This window comes from Carcharodon carcharias, chromosome 13 (assembly GCF_017639515.1).
Source record: "Carcharodon carcharias isolate sCarCar2 chromosome 13, sCarCar2.pri, whole genome shotgun sequence".
In the NCBI taxonomy this organism is placed as follows: Eukaryota; Metazoa; Chordata; class Chondrichthyes; order Lamniformes; family Lamnidae; genus Carcharodon; species Carcharodon carcharias.
Window position 1 is genome coordinate 106383417 of NC_054479.1, and position 14306 is coordinate 106397722.

The 14306-nt window shown below is 40.5% G+C and overlaps 1 protein-coding gene across 12 annotated transcripts in view; it reads right to left on the bottom strand.

The window, feature by feature from the left end:
* Positions 1-14306, bottom strand: part of celsr1a (cadherin EGF LAG seven-pass G-type receptor 1a) — a 360335-nt gene that overhangs the window by 49594 nt on the left and 296435 nt on the right. For all 12 annotated transcript variants that reach the window (XM_041202840.1, XM_041202839.1, XM_041202836.1 and 9 more), the window contains 6 exons: positions 13805-13925; positions 9324-9507; positions 8764-8865; positions 5878-5972; positions 4100-4309; positions 235-418 (listed from right to left, as the gene is read on the bottom strand). In XM_041202840.1, the coding sequence (XP_041058774.1) occupies positions 235-418; positions 4100-4309; positions 5878-5972; positions 8764-8865; positions 9324-9507; positions 13805-13925 (896 nt within the window). The remainder of the gene's footprint in view (positions 1-234; positions 419-4099; positions 4310-5877; positions 5973-8763; positions 8866-9323; positions 9508-13804; positions 13926-14306) is intronic.

Below are 14306 nucleotides of genomic sequence, written 5' to 3' on the forward strand. Positions count from 1 at the left end.
TAGAGTGAGGGCCACAGCGCAGCCTCTGCCGAAGCACTGAGTGACAGGCTGCAATGCCAGGATTTCTGCGCTAATCTACATGCACCCAACATCCTGAGGTTGGGGTCAGTTTCAGAAGGGTAATGATGGTGAACACTGACAATGACAGCATCGCCCCGCAAAATCCGTTTTTCCAGAAAGGGGCTATCATTCTTACCCAATTACAATACACATGAAATTGTCTCTATTACTTACTCAGATTCGGAGTTACAATAGTGAAGGGTCGAAGGTAGGTTTTCCTCAGGTTTTGTGCTATGGTGTGCGCGTATTCCTCGTAGTGTTTCATCAGATGTGCGGTGCCTCCTTCTGTGCGCTGGATATGTTCCCAGTGCTCCTTGTTCTGAGGGTCCAAAATAGCGCTAGCAGCTTTGATAATATTCTGAAACAAAAACCATGGCAAATACTTAAACTTGTAAAATGCCTTCCAGTTGAGTTTGTGCCAGAGGTAAGAATTATAAATTCCTCATTTTTATGCGACCAATAGGCCACCTTTCTGTTTGGGATAGATGCCAGACAAAAGGAGATTTTGTAGCTTTTTCTAACCTCCATTCCAATTACCGTTGAACGAGAATATTACTCTCTATGGTGCTGTATTATTTACAGATAATCTTTTAAGCTTTTTTAAGAATTGTGGCCAAAGTCACCTATTAATATCCTCTCTGGGGCTGAAGGTTTCAGTCCATGGTTAGTTATGCTGTAAATGATACTCCGTTTGTGAATGCTAAAGTCCCTATATCGTTACTTTAGCTTGCTGGGAACATTACTTTAGATAGAAAACAAAATCTAAGCTATAGTCATACAAGCACAAGGTGGTCCTAATCTTATTCCCTGGTTCTACATAACCAGTTTTAAATCATACTGCAATTGTAGATAAGAAACGACTGTTGACAAAACTGAAGTATAAATGTAGGCAGATAGGTCTTTGTGCCATGTCTTCATCAATCAAGTGTAGCTGGGTTTTTAATTCACATCCTTTATACAGGGAGCAACATCAAGTGCTAACTTCAGGATGATTCAAAAGAAGAATTTTTTTTAATGACACAATGATAAGAATGAAAACTTAAAATACTGGCATTTGATTTAACAACAAATTATACGCTCTGTTCAAAAATGCTAACGCTTTGCCACTGCATGTACGTGTAACTGTGGCAGCTTAGTCTGCAGGTCATTCTGTATTAGGCACCAATGGATACATTCACATAGTGGGCAGAAAAATGTTGCTACTCATAGGAACATAGGAGCAGGCCATACGGCCTATCAAGCCTGCTCCGCCATTCAATTAGATCATGTCTCATCATCTATCTCAACGCCACTTTTCCACGCTAGGCCCATGTCCCTTGATGTCATTAGTATCCAGAAATCTATTGCTTTCTGTCTACTCAGTGAGGGATTTGCATCCTTTGGAGAGCATTGAGTATCATCTAACAGAAGGAATCCAACTTGTTCAAGGTTCAAGAACACAACTTCTTTACTTTGAGACATTTGGAAAAGATATTATCCTCTTTTTTCCGTAACCTTAACGGCACAGACAGCCAGCCTGTGTTATAGGATAGACTGGTCATCTGCTCCCAAATCTCAGCTAGGCTCTCTAACCAGTCACACAAAGGTGTCCCAAAGCAGCCCAGCACATTCCCATTCTTCCAATTTCTGCTCCTGCAGAATGTCCTCCTTAGGCTACAAGATTAAATTGGAACATGCCCTGTGTAAGTAAGTCAAGGCACAAACCATACTTAACCACATCAGTATGCTGAGCTCCAGCGATATGGCTAACCAGCATTTTACTCATTATAGGGCAATATCAGCAGTAACAAGAGCACAGCTAGAAAGATTAGCTCCTGGAACCTCTCAGGAATGCCAATGTATACAGTAACTAGTTATCGACACAAAGGACAAGCCAGTATCACATTCTCCTATTACAATCACATACCACTACAGCTTAAACTTTATAGCACCACGTCAGAAAGCATCACACAACATTTTACTTGGAACACAAATTTATAGAAAGCTGTAGTTGGGCAGAGTAGATGAGGTCACATTTCACACTTGGTGTCCCAAACATCAGATCACATTTTCGCTGTTGTGTAAGTTTACTACGTTTTAAAGATACAAAGAAGTGACAGTGTCCAACATGACCTTTAACCCAGAGCACAGCGAGTATCAGTTGCAACAAATTCCAGCTCTGTTAAAGGCAGCAGCTCCAGCTGGAAGCGCCCCTTGGGTAAACATAGCAAAAGAGTTCTCCATTGGAGCTAATGAGGAAATAGTCAGACAGCATTTTAAGACAATTAATTCTGGTATCAAGGGTTGTGGTCAGTGGCTTCCACCAAAAGCCCAAATTTCATGCATTTATATGTTCACATGATAGTGTTAATGAAAGAATATTCTGACATTCCTTCCAATGCCTTTGACCTGAATGTATACTACTCAACTGCAGAATGTGAAATTACAGCCAACAGTCAAACTTCAACTAATGCAATGGAAGGAAATCCTGATCCAAAACTGAACTATTTGAAACACCTGCCTTTCTGCAACTAGTGAAAACAGACAATTTTTTTGACAGCATGAGTGCATGTGAGTGTGTGTGTGTTAAACAAACAGTGGCTATGACCTCAAGCAGACTTCTTTCCTGATGGCTGAACATATTACTAGCTCGGTTACATAAGGGCTAATTAGGTTTCAGCCTGACGTTCCTAAACCTTTGGGCTTTAATACAATTAGCTAGTCAAAAGTAGATATCTGATCTTTGCAATCTACTACTGTGCTCCACTGCTTTCAACCAAGAACTTTATTCAGAATCACAGCACATGGCTGTCGTTAATATACCGTATTTAGAGAGGTTAAGGTACCTATCTGTATTGACTATGAAAGGGTGGGCGAATGGGTGGTTGTAGCAGTTGATTACTTTCCCAGGTATTGGTCAGTGGCTCTGTTCGCAGTGGAGAAATTGTACAGACCGGCCCTGCAATAGCACACACCCACTTTAGCTGTATACCCACGCTCTGTCACCAACAGAATATTTTACCATAAAATAGCTTCCTGTTTTATTTATCACATGATACTGCTATCCTCACTCTAACCCATTTGTTCAAATAATAAAAGGAACAGGAGTTGCTCCATTCAACTTGGCCTCTTCCAACTTAATGGCATGTAACAGTTACAAACTGCAGTTAAGTGACAAAGGTGAGGAGAGAGGTGGAACTCAGTTCAGGGAGGAGACAGTATAAAGAAGATAGTTTCAGAGTTGATTTTAAGTTTAACACATTGGATACAAAATTCTATGATCGCTGGCACTTTAGAAATCATTACATTATTCCTGCACCACAAACATCCCTCTAATCAGCGCATTCAAAATTACACAAAAGAACATAGATTCCAGTCTGAAGGTTGTTGGAGGTAAGGGTGGGGGAAGTGTTGGAAAGATTATGTTATGGTACAGAAGGTTTTGAAATAGAAGTTTATGGGGAGTAACTCCGAGTGTCCTCTCTATTATGTCAGCTATGACAGAGAGAGCACCACTCTTGCCTCTGAGTCAGAAGGTCATGGGTTCAAGTTCTACTTCAGGTATTGAGCACAAAAATCAAGGCTGGCATTCCAGTGAAACACAAAAGGAGTACTGCGATGTCAGAGGTGCCATCTTTCAGTTGAGACATTAAACAGAGTGCCCTCTCAGGTGACATAAAAGATCCCATGACATTATTTTTGAAGAAGAGCAGGGGAGTTATCCCTAGGGGCCCAGTCAATATTATCTCTTAATAACAGATTATCTGGTCATTATCACATTGTTGTTTGTGGGAGTTTGATGTGTGCAAATTGGCTGTTGTGTTTCCCACATTACAAGTGACTACACTTCAAAAGTACTTAATTGACTGTAAAGCACTTTGGGATGTCTGGTGGTCATGAAAGGCACTACATAAAGTGTAGCAAGTGTTTTTTTTCTTTCTTTAACTGTTTGAACAACACTTCACAGACAGGACAATGTTTCACAGGAAAGAGCCCAAAAAGAGATCAGCATTTTTAATTGGTTAAATAAAAATAAACTAAGTAACACGAGATACCACACCTCATTGAACTCAACATCTTGAGTTGCTGCCAGTTCAAAGTCCTGCTGGTTTCCCTCATACTGAAGAATCCTCTTTATCAGCTCATAAGCAATCTTGATGTCATTCCCATAATATGTTGGTGTGTGTTTTGTGGCATTCTGCAACATGTTGGCAATTTTCTTCGAATTGTGTGTATCCATCTTGGTTTCATTGCGATACAGTTTTTCCATCTGTTTGTAAAACATAAAACAATTCTGTAAATTTCTGCAACAAAGGAATGTAAGATCTGAGCCTCACTGACGTGGATAAATAATGAGCTCCAATTTGCATTATGAGTGTAAATGGAATTTTCACCCTTGCTCTACATTAATAGGGTCAGCATATTGATGCCCCCCAACAAATTGTGCCACAAAATAGAGGAACACTCCACAACTGTCTTGCTCTCAAGAAAGCATCAAGGTGTACCAGGGCACATTTGTGTTAATTTCCACATTATTTCCATTGATTCCTTTATAACATTTGGATGACATCACCATAGATTGGACCAAAAGGCTGGCCAGAAGATGGCACGCTGCCTACAAAGGGCAAAGATCCAGTGAGAGTGATTCACTCTGAGAGTGTACCCCAGTTGCCCATTCCACAATGGTGCCATTGACCATGGCAACCAGAAAAAAGTTTTCCAAGCCTGTTATCAGATTTTCCTCTTAAATTCTACTTTCCAAGTATCAGTTAGCTTTATGCATCGAGACATGCAAATAGAATACCATACACTTCAGAGTGGCATAGCATGATGTACCATGCCTAGTTATCACAAAGTGGTAATATAAAAAAAAAGGATGAATTACATTTATATAACATCTTGCACAATCACAGGATAATCGAGAGCACTTCACAGCCTATAAAGCATTTTTTGCAGGGTAGTCATTGTTGTAATTTAGCAACTAAATTGCACACAAAATGGTCCCTCAAACAGTCCAACCAGTTAATTTGTACTTTGGTTGAGGAATATTGACAGACATTTTGAGGATTCCCCTTGCTTTCTTCCTATAAAGCCACTGAACCTCATACACCCATGGTTGATGGGACTTCGGTATAATGTCTCACCTGGGAGGATGGCACTGCTGACAGTGCAGCACTGCCGGGCGAGAACATGGGCTTAGGTTCTGATATGGGGCTTCAACCCACAACCTCCTGACTTGGAAGCAATACCTTGGGCCTGAGGGGTAATGATTCTCCACATGGTGATCTCCATGTCTGTCCTGATCAATTCTGTAAAAGCTCAGAATGGACACTTCCTCATTCTGAGGGGCGGGAAGTTTGAAAACTTGAGCAAGTACATACGTGCAGTGACTGGCTACAGATAGATACAGGCTGGGATGTGGGGGTTGGTTGCTGCCATCTCAGCAAGTGATATGAACTTAAAAATAAAAACATAGTGGAAAAATATTCAAAAACTTGAATCTGCAGCAAAAGATTAGAGTGCTGATCTGTTTGTTTCTGCAGATCAACACAAACACAGTGCAGCTCTTGGTGTTTATGAGACCACACTTATTAATATTTCATAGACTTTGCTTCACTCTTGGCCCTGAGAAAGGGATAACAGCTGAACAGCATATAACTAGATTCCTTTTTGGCAATCCTGTTTGTTCATTGACTGGAAATGTTAACTCTGTTTCTCTCTCCACAGATGCTGCCAGACAAGCTGAGTATTTTCAGCATTTTCTATTTTCATTTCAGGTTTCCAGCATCTGTAGTATTTTGTTTTTGTGCTAATGGCTTGTACAATAATGGGACTTACAACAGACTTGAGCTGAATGAAGGTGACTGTGGTACAGTTGAAAAGATCTGGAGGGAGCCAGCCTTTCTCTTCATTGCAGTGACGGATTGCAGTTCCTGCATAAAGAAAAGTGAAGATCCAATTACCAGAGTCACTACTCATTTCATTAATTAAATTCAGTATGTTCAACCACCTACAGGGTGACAACTAGACAACCTCGTAAGTTACAGTCAAAGCAATCTTTTGTTCTGTAATGCAACTTTTAATTTACTGCAATGCCGCTGGCTCAGAGAATAATTATGTTAGACTAAAGTAGAGAGAGAGAATGAGTTAGCAAGAAAGAAGGATAAGTAGAGGATGAGGGTTGGAGAAGGACATTAACAATCCCGTGTACAACAATGATTGCACACATGAAAATGATGTGTATGAATTAACTTCAATAGTTGGCTGTAGTGCACATTGTTCCAGAATTCAAATAAAGGTTTTAAAGGTGCCCTTAATTTGCTACTTAGAGCCAACTGCCATTGTTTAAACAGGAGATTTCACCGTGACAGGGAGCTCCAGACATTCTTTCATTTTCAGGAAGGGTCTGTGAAACTCACACTCAACTATGGTGCACTTGGCTTATTGGCCCTTCACTGTGCATCAAAGAATGCTCAACTTTGGTGAGATCGTACTTCCATGAAGTTGTAAATGAACACATTTTCAGAACTGTTTGACTGATTTTATATTGCGCTGGTGCTACTGACTGGCACAAGTACAGATTGAAAGCGGCCATTTGCAAGTCAAATGTAAAAGCGCTGGAAATCATTAATTTCAGTGGCCCCAGAGAGATCACGTAATAACAGCTCCTGGCAGCTGCTCTGTGAATTCAAACACTTAGAATTATAGTATTATGTAAGTAATTAAAATGAATGCTTTTGGGACACAGTAGCCATAAGAATACAGTGTTTTGCTTAATCTCTTCCCTAATGTCCCAGTTTATTTTTTATTATGCTGTACTGTTCCTGGTATTGTACTGTATAAACTAGTAATACATGTGTCAAGCTTGAGTGTCCTTGAATAAATGGCTGAAATTGTATTAATTTGGAAAATACAATACTATACAATATAGGATGATAACATTTGGCCATTCACTTCTGTGACAGCTTTCTGAAGGAGCGATCCACTTAGTCTTTCAGCCTATCCTCACTCCCTCTTATTGCTGACAAACATTCAAAGAGAGTTCTAGATTTTAATGGCTCTAACTGTTTCATTAACTTATTCATCAAGCTTACATAGAACTTCTAACTTTCTGTGGTTGAAATCAAAACAAAAGAATCAATTAAAATTTCAGGTATTTTCCCAATTAATACTAATCATGATAAATTAATAATAGTCATGATGGTTATCTATTATTCAGAACTCTCCATCTCTAGAGAGCCCAACTCAAATCTTGTGCTTTAACTGATGGTGACTCATAAAAGTTGTGGGATGGTGTCTTGTACACAAATTTCCAGAGTGACTGTATTGCCACTCATTTCAGCTATTATTGGATAGTCTTTACATACCTTTGGACCACCAAATTTGTAGTGTGCTCAATGAATTAAGTTCCATGTCACTATTCTAGCATCACTGCCTGTGCAGAAGTAAATAGCGGAAGGGAAATGCAGTCTCACAAGGATCAATCAATCCGTGGAAAATTCAAAGTAAGCTAAGAAAGTAGGACCAGAAGACATGCCAGGGAAAGCATGCTTTGAACCAATTTCAGGAAAAGTTCTACACTGAACACGAATAATCTCAAACTAATGAAGACAAAAATCAATGAGTTGTGCGTGGAAAATTAGATGCCATAAGTATACTAAGGAATGAGTTTTGGTAACCCAAATGTCTTACCTCCCCCAACACCTTCATTCCCCCTCCCCCAACTGCACCTCCCTGACACCTTCATTTCCCCTCCCAACCTCACCCCACCGACACCTCTTCCTCTCCCAGTCAATCCTAGTCCTTCCTCTCCCACCCCCTTGGCCATACATCATTGTTGACAATCTGTCATCACTGTCGTAAACCCCTAATCAAAAGGGTAGGATTCTTCACCTCTCCAGTGGGAAATACTTACACTACAAGATACGAAACTGCTCTTTATAACCTAGCATTGAATTTGTTGAGTGGAAATTTCAGGTTGGTGCATTTCTGATGTGGAAATGATCAGCACCGTCAAACCGCACAGAAGGCTCAATGAGTGGAATTATGCCACTCTGCAACATCATTAATCATTATATCTACAAATAGGTTTGAATAGCCACTGTTCAAAAGAGGGGACAGATATAACAAAGTAACCAATGGCTAGTCAGCCTAACATTGATGGTGGGGGAACTAAGAGAAAAATCAATTGTAACATGAGTATAGGTTAATAAACTACAGCCAGCATGGATTTGCAAACAAATCATGTTTAACAAACTTATCTAAATTATTTGATGAAGTAAGGGAGAGGATTAAAGAAGGTAGTGCAGCTGACATGTATATGGAGTTTCAAAGGGTTATTTTTGTACATTAAAGGTACTATATAAATGCAAATGGTTGTTGATTGTTGTGATGGATCAAATTACCAGTGGCATCAACATGACAGGAAAAAACCAGGCATTGCAGCTATTGTAATTTTTATACACCCTTGTGAGAATCCCAATTTTAAAAGATCAATAAAAACCAACATGAAGCTCCAATAACAGGGGTCTGATCTCTTTCAGGGATTAAGAAATATATATACAATCCAACAACTGTAACACATGCAAGTAGGGATGAGAAAAGACTACTCCAAGCAATATTGCTTATCGCATTATTTAGATCTATATGTAGAGGATCCCTCCACTCCAACACTGTGCAACATCACAATGGAAGATTAGGGGCAATGTTTTTACCATGACTCACCAATTGATCCTTTGGGGCATGGCATGGCTGCTGGTCGTCCATATTTTGTTCTTGGCCACCAAATGCCTGCTTCAAAGGCTTTTGGGCACACATTATATTTCACTGAAACAAGTCAGATAACAGTTAGCTCAGAATGGCTTTATAGTCATGGGAATAAAAAACTTAACCTTTGGATATACGTGACACATATATACATCATGTATTGCCCATTAATGCCACAGCACAATAGCACAAGTACCAACATAGAAATTTGATTCTGATGAAGAGTCATATTGGGCTTGAAATGTTAACTATTTCTCTCTCCACAGATGCTGCCAGACCAGCTGAGTTTTTCCAGGACTTTCTGTTTTTATTTCAGATCTCCAGCATCCGCAGTATTTTGCTTCTATACAAATTTGAAATTGTTTTAGTTTATTTGGATATTAACTACCGGAAAACATGTTTTGAAAAATATGCAAACCATATTTTTATATAATCCATTTAAATATGAAACCTCTCTAAGGAAGGCATTTTTTTTACTAATTCTTTTGTTATTTCCATAAGCCCAGTATCTAACGTACCTTCACATCCACTACTTGTGATTTCAGCAAAAGGGTTGTCACAGCGGTTGCAGTGTTGTCCAATCACACCAGATTTACAGGAACACTGACCTGTTTCCACATCACAGGTGCGGGATTGAGAACCCGTTGGAAAGCAATCACATGGGTAGCATGTGTCGCTATCCTGGGGCTGGTAATAATTGTCCTGCAAAGGAAAAGTCAGCTCGATTTAATATTTTACATATGTGGGAGACAGTGCCCTGCCTGACATTATTTTGTAAAGCTCAGACAGGAATAAAACCCAGAGGGCTTGTAACAGGGTGTTTCACAGTTTAGCTCCAAAGTGAATAACAAACGCTATTCTGCCAGCCAGATTTTAATAAGAACATGGTTAAACAAGTTTTGTACATGTACTTACATTAGCCTGAAAGAAGTTGAATACAGGGCAAGAATCATAATGGGATTATATCTAATCAGCTTACAGGAGTAAGAAGGAAGAATTCTGAAGTTTGATGAGACAGTGGCCCGGTTATTTACCGGGAAGCAAGAAGGGTGTGGGGTATGGGAAACCTGGCAATGACAGGGACATGGCCAAATTTAATGGCTGGACCTCATTATAATTGTTTTTTGGTAGTACAGAATTTGAGTGTTGCTGAAAAAAGAGATATGGTTAAGTTTTTCGTCTTGCATTCATCAGGTACTTATCAGGTATGTAGGCCGTAAGTCCCAAAGACTGGTGGATTGTATCATGTCCCAGCCGCTGTTCGTAATGGGCAGGATACAGACCGTACCCAACCAGCCCGTGCATGCAAAACTCAAAGCACAGTGTCTGGCATTAGATGTGATTCTGCGATTGGACAACATTTGCTAAATATTCCTCAATGTGCTAAGAATTATAATGACAACCAATTTAAGATTATCAGTCAGGTTCGCAATGAGGTGCATTTGCATGTACTGGAAGTTTCATATATTAATACAAAGGGCCCTGTTCTTTGCATGCAGAACATTGAGCCTGTTTCAACTAAACAAAATAAGTGACAGCCATTTGCTTGACTCATTCCTCGGGGCAATGCCTTGAACAATCAAGGTCAAGCTGCCTGGTTTAAATTTCAAACAATGCTTGATAGTTAACTGTCAGTCACCAGTGGTGCACTCTCCACAGCAACGTCACTTGCCAACCAATCAGCACTCTCTTCATATACTGTATAAATTGTTGTTTTCTCCCTTACACTGGTATTCTTGTGAATGTCCTGATGAGTGCAAGGCAAAAAGCTTAGACATGTCTCTTTTTTCAGCAATATAATTGTTTTGTTCTGCTTCCTGTCTGTCAGCCAGCAAATTGACAGCTGGCTAGTTGCCAGGTAGGAAAACTTGCAAGCCTGAGATTCCTGGGGATGGTCCCTGGCTATCATGATCACAGGGCAGGATGCAGATCAGGGCTTGTGGTGAAGGAGTGGGGGATATGGCTTTGGGGATGTCAGAATGTGGGGACAGAGGTCCCAACCTGCAGAAGGCAGGCCAAAGGCTTCCCTGAGGAGTCTGTGGAAACATTCCTGCTCCTCATGGCCCAAAATGTGTAGTATAAAAAGCACTTATTTTTCAAAGCCTACAGCTACCATCTCCTTTTTGTTACCAAATTCCTTGCACTGTGTCCCACTGTGTCTGAGGACAGCTTTCCTTTGTGTTAGGGTTTAACTGCCACCACCAAGCTCCCCATCTGCCTGTTGAGGGTGGCGGGGCGGGGGCAGGGAGTGGTGGTGTGGGAATAATATAGAGACCAGTGAATTCCATTCTACTCCTCCCTGTTGCTACTGTTTTTTGCACCATCAATCTGTCACAAATTGTGTTTTGTACAGACTTGTTATTTTTCCCTTTGGCCATTGCATTAATGAGAGCTATTCATCATATTAAAATTTGCCTTCGCCCAGTTGCCACGTTGACAACCATTTTGTCATTTATCTCTGGAAAATCAGATACATGGAGCAGCACCTAAAGGAAAAGTGCTGAATCCTACTGACACAAAACAAAAACTACCTTTTTCTTTGGACATTTTCTGTTAGGGGATCAGGGGATGGCATTCTTGGTACTCCCTTCCTAATTAACAGCACAGCACAGAGCAATACACCAACATCTCAGTTGTGTCCTTGTTTCCTCGGATTGTTGCTGAGGTAGGAGAGCAGGAAGATTCAAATCCAGGCTCCAATCCAGACTTTGCACCAACATCAATGTTGCCAAAACGGGTTTGAAGACAACAGCAGGCCCACAGTGAGCCGATGTTGCTCCCCACCGATTATAAATGAGCAGTAATATTTGGCACTGAGTTGTACTCCTGATATCAAAAAGCCTGAATCATTATAAATCAGCTATGCTGAAAACATAATGACAGTACAGTAGAATTCGAGGAAGATTCGCTGTTCTGATGAATGGGATTTCACAAGTGGAGAAAAGCTAGTTTGGTCAATTAGTTTGAATTAATGCTTTTGCTTTTGTAAGTGGGATTGTGGAGGAGAACTGTAAACACAATAATGGCAGTAGCACTTGCTGGTCTTTACAGGCAGGACAATCAGAATTCAATAAACAAATGAAAGGGGTTTGTTTATTCAGTGTGTTCAGAAAGGGGGTAAACAGTTACATTTCAAGGAGATTGTTATGAAGGTATGAAGGTCAGAGAACTTCAGAAATGCCTTATTTTTAATATTCAAATACATTCTAGAACAGTTCTGCTGAAGATGATTGCTATGCATCAAGTTTCTACTGTCATAGATTACCCAGTGTAATGAAGGAGCTCAAACTGACAAACTGACTTTCAGAAGGCTTTTGACAAAATCCCACATAAGAGATTGGCATGTAAAATTAAAGCATGGGATTGGGGGTAGTGTATTGAAATGGATAGAAAACTGGTTGGCAGACAGGAAACAAAGAGTAGGAATAAACAGATCTTTTTCCAAATGGCAGGCAGTGACTAGTGGGGTACTACAGGGATCGGAGCTGGGACCCCACCTATTCACAATATATATTAATGATTTAGATGAGGGAACTAAGTGTAATGTCTCCAAATTTGCAGATGACACAAAGCTGGGTGGGAGGGTGAGCTGTGAGGAGGATGCAGAGATGCTTCAGTGTGATTTGGACAAGCTGAGTGAGTGGGCAAATGCATGGCAGATGCAGTATAATGTGGATAAATGTGAGGTTATCCACTTTGGTGGCAAAAACAGGAAGGCAGATTATTATCCGAATGGCTATAAACTGAGAGAGGGGAATGTGCAACAACACCTGGATGTTCTCGTACACCAATCACTGAAGGTAAGCATGCAGGTGGTAAAGAAGGCAAATGGTCTGTTGGCCTTCATAGCCAAAGGATTCGAGTATAGGAACAGGGATGTCTTGCTGCAATTTTGCAGGGCCTTGGTGAGACCACACCTGGAATATTGTGTGCAGTTTTGGTCTCCTTATCTGAGGAAGGATGTTCTTGCTGTAGCGGGAGTGCAGCGAGGGTTTACCAGACTGATTCTTGGGATGGCGGGACTGACATATGAGGAGAGATTGAGCCGGTTAGGATTATATTCACTGGAGTTCAGAAGAACGAGGGGGATCTCATAAAAACCTATAAAATTCTAACAGGACCAGACAGGGTAGATGCAGGAAGAATGTTCCTGATGGTGGGGGAGTCCAGAACCAGGGGTCACAGTCTGAGGATGTGGGTTAGACCATTTAGGACGGAGAGGAGGAGAAATTTCTTCACCCAGAGAGCGGTGAGCCTGTGGGATTCACCACCACAGAAAGTAGTGAAGCCAAAACATTGTATGTTTTCAACAAGGAATTAGATATAGCTCTTGGAGCGAAAGGGATCAAAGGATATGGGGAGAAAGCGGGAGCAGGTCTATTGAGTTAGATGATCAGCCATGATCATAATGAATGGCCTACTCCTGCTCCTAGTTTCTATGTTTCTATGCACTTTGATGGTCGGGAAAGGATGGGTGAGTTTAAAAACAAGGTCTATATCTATGGAAATATTCCATCACAGTATGGCATCATCCATGAATTCACTGTTATAATTTACCATGGTAACTATTTTGATGCTGACATTTCAACCATGTGAACAAGTTATGTCATAGTTGGAGCAAGTGATTTATTTCTCCAAAAACATCATTTTGACTGTCTCCGAGAGATTTCATGCTAAATCCCAATACCGTATGCAAGCAGGAAATCAAGTAGAAATTTATAGGAAATCATTGCAGAATGTTGTGTTTTGCAACAAATCACTCACAAATGGTGGCATTCACAGAGAACCAGAAACATGGTGAACTATGCCAACACACTATTTCAATGAAAATTTATGCAAATATGGGGAAAACAGAAGAAAATTTAAGCAGTTTTAATAAGCCTGTTAAGTCTGTATTAATTGCAAATTATTTTCTAAAAATGCATTCCCTTCAGAGATTAATAAAGCCTAATGATTGGGATTTGGTACACAGAGCTCTGGTCAGACAGTGTTTCCTTACCTTGCACCTGCATTCTCCAGTGGTTTTATTACAGTCAGGGTCAAAGCCCTTGTTGGTATCACAGTCACAAGGACCACAGATGGGATTCCCCCACCTTCCCCTTGGACACGGCAGGTCAATTCTGGAAAGAAGAAGCAGATTATGCTTTTAATATGGCAGTGGCCACTACTTTTGAAACCATGCCTCTTTTTCTGAACCAAAAGGCGGATAATTACTTTGAAAGATAGCGACCCCAGTCCATCTCCAAATCTCAGCATGGTTTTGTTCAATAATGAAAGCTAAATCCACCTCTTCCTCGCCTCAGATTTAATTTCAGCCAATTCACATTGCTAGCAGACTCAGGCAGATGGCAATTTTTAAAAACAATGCATGAATGAAAAGAATGGAAGGATCATTTTGCCCTTCAACTTCACAGATCATAGATCATTTGCTTTAGAACAGACTCTGTGCAACTCAACTTCCAGATGGAAGCCACCAGCTACAGGGGAGCCTCCATGATAAA